Source organism: Pezoporus flaviventris, unplaced genomic scaffold (genome assembly GCF_033815535.1).
Source record: "Pezoporus flaviventris isolate CSIRO_AGI_PZ_B2104156 unplaced genomic scaffold, CSIRO_AGI_Pfla_v1 ptg000007l, whole genome shotgun sequence".
NCBI lineage: Eukaryota > Metazoa > Chordata > Aves > Psittaciformes > Psittacidae > Pezoporus > Pezoporus flaviventris.
Window position 1 is genome coordinate 21,754,426 of NW_026892555.1, and position 12,775 is coordinate 21,767,200.

Sequence of the window (12,775 nt, forward strand, 5' to 3'; positions counted from 1 at the left end):
TTCCAACACAATATCCCCCCCTGCCCCGCGAAATACTTTTCAGGAAAAAACTATTACTTTTTTTTGATTTAGAAAAAAAATGAATTTTAATTAAGTTTTTTCTGCCCATTCGTTTCAGAGTTCATGGGAACTCAGCTGTATTAGAGCATTTTGCCCTATGTAGTTCCAAGGCTTTTTCTTCAGATCACCTTTTTAACCTCTAATTTTATTCCTCTGTAATGTAACACACTAATTTTGCTTCAGGTTATGTTTGTCCCTAGCATTGTTTGAGAGACAGGATTAGCTTCATTTCAAGCTAACATAGCCATGCCAGATCTGAAGGGAATGAAGCACTGTTTGAACCTATGACAAATGATTTCACAGTATTGTTAGTGGGTGCTATATTTGTGTGTTTGGCATAGACTATGTTGTAAGAACAGGTTTTTCTGGTAGAGGTAAAGCAATGTAATTGCACTGACTAGGGACTTTTTTACTGAAAGATGACGGGGGGAAGATTCAGATCTGAGTATTTGTTGAAAGAATTTTTTCATTGCAGTCTTGGAGAGTAGTGGAGAATGATGGCAGAGAAACAGAGAGCGAGTGACTCCACGATGAGTTCATAGCAAAGCTGGAACAAGATGCAGGGGTCCTGCCATCAGGTCTCATGTGAAGCGTGAACTCTGTTCACTCGGGATACTTCCTTACGAAGTTGTGTAACCTAATGATTAGTGAATGTTGTTTTTTTAAAACAAGCATCTACCTGTTCAGATCTACTGTATATGCAGAACACTCTTGTCATCTGTGTGCAAAACAGTGGCTCTCTCAGCACTGATAGAAATCTGTTCTCATGCTGAAACATTGTCAAATTTCCAATAGGCAGCTTCTGTCCTGCTTGTGAGTTGGAATATTCTGGTTTAGAAGTACACAGTGGTCAGTAGTAGAGAATGTAGATAAATATTATAAGAGTACATCTTTGAAAGCCAGTAGTTTGGTAGATATTTGCTTAACATGCTTAAATTTTAATTCCTGCTTTTCCTTAATATTGCTATGGACATTGTTTATCTCAAATACACTGTGTCTTCACTGTTCTGGCATGTTGAAATGGGAAGTGCTAGGGCTGTAATGACTACCAAAGTCATAAGTGCAAGAAACCTTTGAGGAGAAAATGTACTTATATTATTCCTGTACTTAAATATGAATTTGCAACGTAACACACACACACACACACACACACACACACACACACACACACACACCCTGCAACCATAATGTGAAATTATGTGTATTGGTTATATTATGGAAACATTAGGTTTTATTGAATTTTCTGTAGCCGTTACATTCTGTTGACTCTAAATCCTAGATGCTTTATTAAATATGCTGTTCCTAATTTTTTGTCATTACTTGGTCAAAGTGAAAAATGGGAGTTCCTTGTGTCAAAGCTGTTTGGCTCTTTTGCATCATATTGTCGTTGCTATAGCATCACGTTCCCTTTGTTCGTAGGTGCAATACTCCATACAAGATCACTAGTTTCTGAAAAAAGTCACTTCAGCTTCAACATGCTGCTGCTTGTCAAATATAGATTTAGTATAGTCTAACACATTAAAAATATCAGTAGTGTGAACTTAGTGTTTACCCATGGAACTGTTTATAGCACTATTGAAATCTAAGAGGGATTTGCATTAATAATGAGGAAAGCCATAAAAAGTGTGTACAGATGTTTCCTAATGCAGTATGTCTGTTGCTCTAAAGGCATATGATCACATTTGGAAAATTGCTATTGCATGTCTTGGCAGTTCGTTAAAAACTGAAAACTTAAAGCTAACTGGTATTTTGATAGACTAAGTTCAAGGTCACCTTTTGTTTAAATGATATTTTGTTTTCTGTAATTAGACCATGCCAGGTGTATTAAGTATGTAATTAAAAACACAAGGTTTGGCTAATTCAGAGTAAATGAGAATGAAATACAAGGTCATTATTCCTCTTTAGTGAGACTCCAGATGAACAGTGCACATGGAACTACTTATAAAACATTTTGCATGGTCAAAAATTGCTTTAGGTTGCTGTCCATGGCTTTTAAATTAAACTACTCACAGATTCTTACAAAAATACCTGTAGCATAGAAATATGTTCCCATGCCTAGTGTCGAATTTGAATGGAAATAAAATATATATGATGTACAGTTTTATGGCATAGATCTAAAAAAGAAACAAGAAAAGGAAAAAAGAAAAAAAGGTAGTGAGAGAGCCTGTGAGGTGCTCTGCAAAATGTCATTAGGGTGAGCTTCCACTGACAGCCATGGTACTAAGCAACTGATTCAAAGCATGAACTGGATGATCTTAAGGTCCTTTCCAACTCTAACTGTTCTATGGTTCTATTCTATGGTTCTATCATATAATAACTGAAAGTGAGTTGACTACTTTTGTACTAGTGAATTGAATATCTTCCTTGGTAAACACTCCGTATAGTACAGCGATGGCATATCTCCACTGCAGTAGTCAAACCTTAATGGAGGTAGAAGTCATCTGTCGGCGTTGATATTCATTGCTTCTGCACCTCTGACCTGCATAAGTTTCTCCTGAGGGCCCTGTGGTTCCCACAGTGCGGGGCTGGAGTGGGATGTAAACTATGGATCTGACCAGATCTGGGCAGAGGAAGTTGGTTTAACCAGGTGGACTTTTGTGGCCTTCCATGTCCCAAGGTTAGCATCCTGGGTTTTTGGATTGGCTTTTTTTCATACCATGTGCATTCTACAAAAAGTTAAGTCGAAGAGAAATATGCTAAAGTGTGCTGCTTCCATTTCATTTATGTAAGTGAAATCCCTTAGATTTGTCTTCAAAAATCAAAATAGTCCAAAGCTTCAGGGGTGCATGAAGTTTAAGCTAGTACCTACAAAAGTGGTATGTGACTGGCTGTGGGGATTTTGTGGGGGCTTGTGCAGTGTTTGATTTTGGGGGCTTGGTTTTTGTGGGGTTCTTTTGGGTGGTGGTGTTGATTATTTGTTTTATTGTTTTATTTGAAATTTTAAAAAGAAAATGAAGTCCATGCTCTAAAATCAGTCCCTTTGGAATACCAATAAATTGGCACCACTTGAACTCGGGTGAAATGAGCAGCATCTATACTTTATTGAACAAGCAGTGTCTATACTTTGTTTTCATGGGCTTTGGTATTTTGAATATTTCTGTGTAGTTGAAATTCTAAGAGCTAGATTTAGTTACACATTTTCTTTAGAACTACAGTGTACTTGGAAATGCTTTTTAGTGAGAGGCTGCTATTCTTCACGGTTTGCATCGACATCTTCACTCTGTTTAAAAAAACGACCAGAAATGGAAGAGGTGCCTCAGAAGGCCTATCAGGAGTAGCCAGCTGTGTGGAAATGCAGTTACCAGAAGCAAATTGATGAGCGTCATGCTTATGCTGTGTTTCCTGAGGGAAAAATTTCAGAATGCTTGCACAGAATAGCTGGATAATTCTTTTTGCCATTTGTATTTCTGTAGAGGTAGGACCAGAATTTCAGCAGGTTCAGAAATTGTGACAAGCATGAGGTGATAATTCTTAATCTTCTGTCGATATCTCATTATCTGTTTAGAATTTAGGCTTGTTAGATTCCTAAGTGAGGAAGAAGGAATACCATGGTATTGCTGGGCTGGTTTAGTTGTAGTTATGAGAATGTGATAATGCTTGAAATTACTTTCATGTCAGATTACTGCTTATTTTTCTAAAACATCCCCTTTTTTTTTTCATGGTTTTGCCTTCCCCATGTTTACTGCTACATAACTAATCCTGTTTCCTGCTGTCTGTGGCTTTTTTTTTTTCCTTTAACCTTATTTTCTACTGTAAAATGAGTTCATTATTTTTGCTGTTTGTCCTGACAACCTTGGATCCAGAAAGTCCATGATCACATTAATTTCTTGGGACCTGCTGCCAAACAATTGCAGTGGGTTCTTATTCCATAATAATCCTACTCTTAAATTGGAAAATAAAGCTACTTGTCTAAGCTGTACATTGCAAATCCCATCTCATAAAGGAAGCAAAGGTGGTCCAATGTACCTGGGCTTTGAGGAGCTGTTGTCATTGATGGTAACCTAATGCAGCTGCCAGTGCTTCTCCGCAGACCAGAGGAACTGCCAATGCTCCTCTGCAGACTGGACAGTGAAGCTAGCACCTGCTCTGTATGTGTCCATCTTGAAGCTGATACATACATATACTTGTGTCCTGGGATCTAACAAGGCACTGGAAGAAAGAGCATCTACACGCATGCACCAGCAGGTGTATGTGCAGGGTCTGTAGCTGTGCAGCTCCTGTAGCAGTCCCTGTCTGGGAATATGCAAAAGTGGGTGTTGGTGCCAGAGCCATGGGAATGCCTCTGTCTATTACCGGAATGCATACTAAATTTTTTCAGCTAAAAATTGAAATGAGTGCCTGATGTATGAAACTACTGACTCAGGAGCCTGGTGATCCTGCCAGCTCTTTTTGCAGGACTGACTATATTAAAAGCATAAAAGCAAAAGAAAACAAAGCCAAACAAAAAACCCCAAACAAACCACAAAATCAAGTACTTATCAATTTGGAATGCAGTGTTCCTGAGAATATATAAATACATAGCATAAATCATATTTTAAATAAGATCTGGTTTGCATCTTATTATCAGCAACACAGGTTTTTTAACTGAACAAAGGTGAAAGATTAAAATAAGACACATTCCATTCCTGAAGTTAAATGAAAGCATGTTTGTGCTTGATATGATAGGAAATAACTTGAAGAATATTTTATTCTTTAAAAAAAGGGGGGGGGGAAGGTATTTTAAAGCTGCCAAGAACTTTGTATGCAGGTGGTTATCAATTGAGTAAGTGTCAGGTTTTCAAGTGAAAGCTGTCTGGCTTATCCATATGGTTTTTTTTTTATGAGTAGTTTTTTTAACCAATTGTGCCAGCAAACTTCATTCTTTGTTTGTCTTGTACTCATTTAAATATATAGTAGCTAGTGCCAGGCAGTCCATGATCACAACTAACCTCTGGTGAAATTTTAACTACAGTTGCTGTGCTTGATGAATTAGTGAACATGGAATATTTATTTTCATGTATGAGTAATGTCTTGCATTCTTCGTGCACTCTTTAGGGGAGTTTTTATGCTTACTGTGGTGGTTGCTGTTGAATCTTTGTACATTTGTACATCAAAAAAAAGTATATATTTATGAGGAAAAAAGTACAGAGTAAAAATACTGCTTTTCATTACTTCTGTTAATAGCAGCCATGGTGTACTTGTGAAGCAGGCAAGAGATATAATTTTGCTGTAAATACAATAGGACTTTGTATCAATTTAGGGGGATGTACAGGAGACATCTCGGGAGATTGGTAAATGTCTTAAGATTGCTTTTGGTAAATGTCAGTCTCATCCTGACACTGATGCTTTGGGAAGCTCATATCTTAGATGGACAATTGTAGGAATCATAAACAAAGCGTTTCCTGTCTCTGTTCCTTGCCAAAATTCCCTATTTCTTCCTTCTTGAGTGGATATACTAGGTGACTTCATGTTTTGAGTATAGGAGGGCTCTAGTTTTTTGCCTGTGGGAGGCTTAAGAAGTGACATTTTGCTTTTACAGTATACGTTTTTAAAGGTTAAACTGAACCATGTTCAGTCAGAGCTTTGTCATTAGCAGTAGACATCTCGGACTTTGTTCCAGTTTTGAATTTTTCAAAGCAGTCACCTGAAACTAATAGAATCCTTTAAATTAGCACGTATGTCATGATGATGCAGTACAGGGGATCGAAATACAATTAGACTGCACTTCAAACTTTGTTTCTTGAAAAGCTGTCTGCCTTACAGGATAGGTATTGTGATAGCTTATCACATGGTTTTAGACCATGTACTGCCCTAGATGGCAGTCAGTGAAAACCTCCCTTTCCCTGCTGCCTTTGGGTTGCTGCTTCAGGTGGGGAATAATCTTGGTCTGTCCTTTTAGTAACACCTTTTGATCTCAGTGTTACGTGTTGCATTGCATGAAGTCCAACTGAATGAGGTGTTATAGTCCTTATCAGTAAAAGGGCATAAACCACATTTTTCTTGCAGTATTATATAATCTCAGTATTTGGAGAGCTTTAGTAAGCTATGCAGTGGCTCACTTTGCAATACTTGCAGAATTTATTTTGGTCTGATTTTCATATTCAGTAGGTCCACAGAGCCTTTAATTCATAGGACAGAGAATTTCCTTATAAACATTCACTTTTTGGTGACATAGACTGGGATTGAAAGTTTTGCTGTAATTAGTTATGTTGTTTTTAATGACATTTGAGTTCTATGGTTGAGTGAAATAGCAGTTTCCTCATTGATGTATTTTCATTAAAACATTTTTCTTGAAATGTCTTGCATGTTCATCAGAGCTGTCACAATAGTTGTGGACTCCGCTGTTGATACACTGCTTTTAAATTTGTCATGTTTTTGGTATGTGGTGCTTTTGCACAATGATGGGAAGATGTGATGCCAGCTTGCTGGAGGCTTTTCTGAGGCAGCAGCTTTTGAATGCTTCCAAATTCAACCAGAGGCTGCCTGAGCAGTTAACTGAACACAGGTCAGGACCTCAGCAGTACCACTGAAGCAGCTTAAAGGGTGGACTATCAGTGACGCCTGAAACTTTTTCTCCAAAGATGTTATTTGTTCCTCTTCAAGGGTGTGAAAACTTTCTAGAAGTACATTTGATGAGTTAGACTGTGGTTTTGGATTTCATTGTTGTATAACTGCAGTGCTGGAGTAGATCCCCATCTACATCCACTATTGGGCATAAGTGACATTCTTTTTTTGTAATGTGAGAAGATCGAATCTATATAGAGAATAAAAGAATCTGTGGTACTAGATTCTTGTTCTATTGCTTTTATTGCCTTTTCATTTTTCTAATGATATTTTTAATGTATATTAGGAAGAGATAAAAATAAATTATTGCAGTAGTTTCTTTTGTAAGATGATGTTATAGTAAAGATTTCAAAAGCATGTATTGTGTAGCCCACTGATAATGTCAGGTGATCATACCACAGCATTTACTGTTGTGCATTCTGTATTTTAAAAAAGCTTTGTGAAGTAAGAAAACAGTTTACAGTTGAATTTTCTAAGTCTACTATTCCCAAACCTACAAGAAATAATTGATACAAAAGCTTAGCTCACTGGTATTATATTTTAACTTACAGCTTGTTGTGTTTTCAGATGCCTTGCTGGTTTTGGTATAGGTAGGGCAGTCTTGTTATTTTGTTGTCAAATATAATATGAATCCTAAAATGTGCTGAGGATACACTATCTCTGTGTTTCTTCTAAAGTGCTGTGAATACCAGAAAGAGAAAAGCCTCTGTGTTGGTTGCCCCCCAGCCCTGCAGAATCCCTCACTTGTTGTATTTAAATTCCTTGTTTACAGTTCTGCTTGGAGGCAGAATTTGAGGAAACTACTAATCCCATTGCCAGAGCTTTGGGGAAAATATTTTATGTGATTTAGCAGTTGTAGTGTATAAAATCAATTTTATTCACTTTGTCATAAAAGCACAGCCACCTTTCATAGATTTTTATGATTCCCACCACTCAACCTATACTTCCCCAAAATCGGATATTCAACTTTGCTATGTGTTTTCTGTTAAATCGTATTGGTGTTTCCATTTTTTAATTGTACAAAGAAGGTTTTTTGTACAATCTAGCTGTATATTGTTTTGGTGTGTTTCATAAGGAAATGAGACTTAAGTGATTGTTCTGTTTACTGTGATAACTTTTGAGTGGTATTGTCCAAATTCAGCAAAGGTGGAGGTTTCAAAGAAAGAGAATTTGTTGTAAGTTTCAGTACTGATGCTGCCAACAATAAGTTGCTTCTGAGAAGAGGGATCCGGATAATAGCTGTGCTGATGTATCGGCTGAGGTCAGTAGTCAGCTGTTGTCTGTGGCCTGTTGGTGCCTTGACCTTGGCTTCTGTAGCTTGGAATCAGAGACAGGTGGGTGCCATCTTATTGCAGACTTATTCAGGAGATAGGGATTATGGAAAAAGAGAGGAGCACCTTCTCATTTCTGTCACTCTCCTTGTATTGATCGTAGCAACCAGGTAGCCAGAGAGTTGAGTCCATTTGGTGTGCTCAAAAAACATTTGACGCCCCCTTGTCCTCACCTCCGCTCTCTCCCAGCTCACCCTGCTGTTGCAAAATTAGTAGGTGTCATGCAAGGAAGTGGTCAGGAGCCAGAGGATTTCACACAGCAGGACTGACCCTTTTGGCTACCTCCTGTCATTAGATCAGATTAAGTGTAGAATGAAGCTACTTCCTTACTGTCTGTCCTTTTTTAGACTGCTCCAAAGATTTTTGTCTTTGGTTTAGGTGCAGCTCACCTGAACTAACGTTTTTTAGGCAAGAATTCCCTTCTTTGTACAATGGTTTCCATATGTCTGCTGACTCAAATCTGAATTCACCATCTTTGGTTTGAACTCAGTTTTAATCCCATCTGCTTTTTTGTCCTTTTTTTGAAATGAGAGATGTAAAAAAGAAAGTGTTTCTTCTTGATTATGCTCTCAATAAAAGTTAGTGGATAGCATCCAAAAATGAGTTGTGCTAGGGAGAGGATTGATTTTGGCTTTGTTAATTCTTTGAACAAAGAGCTGTAAATGTATTATTTCTTCTACTGTATATAAAACTTTGATTTTGACTGGTCTGTGTGTTGATTCTAGGTTTGATAAAGAGATATCTGTATAACATTAGTTTTTATTTTAGGAGAAATAAATGCATTAAAGATGTTTTGCTTGTAGGTAGGAATGTCATATTACCCAGCCTGTATGACTTCCATGTTAAACAAAATTCAGGCTCCAGGATGTTTTCTCTGAAAGGTCGTTAGAAAGGTGAGGAGCAGAGATGAAATGATATCATTTAATGTTTACATTTATTATACAGTGCAGTAGTGGGTTGACCTACAGGAAAATAGATCCATACATTTGAATTCCTTCGTAACTTCCTAAGTCAAGTTAGTTCCTTCTGCTGGAGGGAATATTAGAAAACCATGTAGAACTGGCAGCAATTTAGCTATTACTGTATTTTGGTTTTGAGGGCTTTTAACTATTTATATCGTGCAACACTGCAGCAGTGGTGTTATAATCAAGAGGGTTTTTTTTAGAAAACCCAAACCAAGTTTCTGTCATAATCTCTGCTGAATTTTTATCAAACGTGTTTTAGTTTTGTTAGAGGTTTCAACCAATCCGCATGTAATATCTGTTGGAGAACACTGGCAGTATGCCATATAACTACCTCTTTTGATTTCGCCACCTTAACTGCCCTTTGCTGGTTTTCCACCTTTTCATCCGTGAACTTGTTTGTGCTTGGAATTTTCCTTAAGGCTAGTGCTGACACAACTTATTCTATTCTTATCGGTTTCTATGGCGTTTCATCCTTCATTGCTCCCTATTTTCTTACACGATTTTCTATGGTTGTTATAGCAACAATAAATAGCTAATTTGTCTGTTTTCAAGCAACATTTCTTTCAAAATTTTGCATATTGCTGAGCAAGAGGTGAAATATTTTCAGCATAGTTACGCAGATTAATACAATTAAATTACATCGTAGTTTTGCAGTGTTGCTGCTTCTAGGCAAGGTATTATGCACTGTGATGCTATTTGGGAGAGTATAAATAGAATGCATTTGTGGAAGTAGGAGAAATTATTAAGTTACTGAAACGACTTCTTTGCTATTGTTATTCTAATGCCAGGATGCGGTAAATGTGACTGGCATTCTAGCAACATCATCATCAACCAGGTTAGTAGGCATTTAGTTCGTAATTACTAGGGTTCCCTGTGCAGTGCAGACCATCAGATGGCATAAGTACAAACAGAATGATTTATTTCTCTAAGGTCCTCTTTAAAGCAAGAGGAGATTCTGGTGGAGGAAAGAGGGGTGTGATTTGAGATTGAAATGGGTAAGAACTGCAAGAAGACAATACCCCTGGAATGACTGTTTAAACTCAAAGTCAGTGAAGAAAATGGAAGTGATCAAAATGACTTATTTTAAAAAATGAACTGATGGATCAGGTCCACATTTTTTGTTGGGGAACACAACGTGCTTATGTTACTAAAGTACCTCTTCATATATTTGGGATTTTAAAATATTTTGAAGTCATAACTTGCATTCATTGTGCCTTTTAATAGAGCCTTTGGTGAATTTGACATCCACTGTAACAAAATAACCTACTAAAATTATTTTTTTTTCCTCTAATATGATTTTACAGCATTGTGAATTCTCCTAACTTACAACAGTATTTGTAATTTCAGCTGTGTGCACATATGTGTGTTTGTGAGATTAAGTAGGAATATTATAATGAAAACCTTACCTTTTCAGTGCTCTCAAAAAGAAAGCAAAGCAACAGAACATTGCCTTTTTCATGTCTATAGTATTCTTAAATTATTAGTGTAATTTCTCTGATGATGGGATGCTAAGACATCTAGTCTTTGGTTACACTCTGATTTCAGACCATAAGAATGCAAGGTCTCCAGCTGTATCAGCAGTGGTGCAAGTCTCAGAGACAGTAAGCAGAAAAAGAGGTATAATTTTCTGCCTATCCAAACCTGAGCTGGCAGTTTGTTTCTTCTGGGAGAAAAGAATTGGCTAGTTGGTCCGCTGCTGAATATGTGTGGTAGTTCAACAAGGCAGCTTGTATTAAAAACTGTAACAGCTTTTTCAGAAGATGATGGCTTAAAGCCGAAAGCCACTTCTCTGTCACCAGTTGAGTTTCCAAGTGAAAATATGTCCTTCTTTTGGGTGGAAAGGGGAGACGAGTTTGGTGCTGGGGACTCTTTAAATTAATACATTTCTGAGGTTCTTAGAATTTGCTGCTGTATGTTAATACCAGGTTTTCAACTGCCTGATTTGGTGCCATTTTCTGCTAGTGACAGGATGTAGACTTCGGAAAGATACGATTCCCCCCCCCCCCCCGCGTCCTTCTGCCACATAAGGTGAATTTCATTAGCATCGATACAAGAACATATGCTATATATTTATATATCTTTCTGAGAGTAGTTTTTCTTCAACAGTAAATCCTAATGCCCATACCCAGATATGTGCAATAACTGGATCAAGAAGCAATCAGTGTGCATGGCTAAGTTCATATTTCATATAGAAAGTCCAGGACAGATATGCAGTCTTTTTGACACTAAACTTGTGTTAACCTAAGTTTCCCTGCATTTATTTCTGCTTATGCATATTCATCAGATCTGTTGGTGATGAGGGAGTTGTTCCCACCCTCTCTATTCTTATCAACTCTGAAGAATTAATATGTGACCAGTGCCATTAGTTTGTACTTTGTCTCTCTTCAGTGTTCTGTCTTTGAATGCAGGACATCATTCACAGTGAGGAATAGATGTTCTGTAAACAGAAACCCCAGTGATGTATTTTAAGTAAATTGCTGGAGTATTTAATAACCTCAGTGTTTATATTTTCATCTTTATTTTGGAAAAGCACTACTCTGAAGATGGTCAGAGCAATTGAACTGCTTTTATAAGGCACTGTAAATTGAAATCAAATTTTCTTTGGCTTTTAATTATTTCTGAAAGTGCAGTTGTGAAACACATGATTTTATTTAAAGATGAGCCTGTGAGCTGTATAGCACTTGACTGCATTGAACACAGATTTTGTTTGAGTACTGACACCTTGCATTTAAGGAATGCATTTGTCTGGCTGATATTTTTCTTATCCTTTTATATAGTCTAGGAATGTGCTGGATGGACTGTTTGGCATGAGTTGGAGCTTGATGGGAACTCTCATTATTTCCTGCCCTGGTAGTTGAGGTTGGAAGTAATATAGATGAGGCCCTTGGTTCTGCTTCAGTTTCCACATCATGAATACTAAATCAATTTTAAAACCTAGATTAAATTCCCAACAGTGTTTTTCTGGAGAGGGATTTAGATCTGAAAGTTAAAGACACTTGAGCATTACAGATGTTCAAGTGCAGTATGTGTAGCATATTCATTGTTGATGTACTACACAATAAGTAAGATTTTATAATTATTTTCCTTACAGATTTTAAGTTTAGAAAACGGAAACATAATTGAAACCTATATAATTACTCGAGATTGATTGATAAACCGAGCAGAAAGGCCAGACAGATTCTACTGAGACTTGAGTCACATTGTAAGGGTTTGCAGAGCTTGTGCTGTTCCTTAGTTGTGGGCTATGTAATTGACATAAGTTACTCCAGAGATGCAGAAGTAGAATAGTGAGCATTGTAAATTGGGACTGGGCTTAGTGAGTAGTGTTGGCGTAAAAGCTTGCACAGTACCTGTTTGCATTGCGTAATAAATCACAACTATATCTGCAGATTATAATAATTAAAACCCCTAGAACAACAAAACATAAAAACTAGTGTTGTTCTGTACTCTGTGGCAAAGCAAATAGATCAAATGCTGTAGATACTGTGAAGGTAATAAAGAAATGTGCTAATTTTTGGCTTGATCCACATTAACGTTTGAGTCAGGCAAAATATTTGATAATCAAATATTTCTTTGGGAAATGATTTTGGAAGTTCTGAACTCGGTGAATATTCCACTGAATCACTGACTTTTGTTCAATGAATATAAATAGAGTTTCTAAACTAATACAGTGTGAGCATCACACTTCACAGGGTGGATTGTATTTTAGATAATAGAATGAGATTATTATGGTTAAGTACATTGTTCAGTATTGAGATAACTTGGATTTCTTGTTCATTAAAATGTGTGGTCTGGATTTTTTTAACTTAATATTGCTTAGTTGTATGCTGGTGCATGGGCTTCTTGATTAATGTGTTCTGACATGAATTATTATCA

General features: G+C 37.0%; 1 protein-coding gene across 3 annotated transcripts in view; it reads left to right on the forward strand.

Annotated features, from left to right (window-relative positions):
- The window catches only part of STK3 (serine/threonine kinase 3), a 125,084-nt gene that overhangs the window by 99,544 nt on the left and 12,765 nt on the right, over nt 1-12,775 (forward strand). Inside the window, exon 11 of one of the 3 annotated variants that reach the window (XM_061448041.1) lies at nt 10,445-12,304. The exons of the other annotated variants lie outside the window; for them this stretch is intronic. Within the exon in view, the coding sequence (XP_061304025.1) occupies nt 10,445-10,504 (60 nt within the window). The 3' untranslated portion in view covers nt 10,505-12,304. Of the gene's footprint in view, nt 1-10,444; nt 12,305-12,775 lie in introns of those variants that run through there. 3 annotated transcript variants of the gene reach the window in all.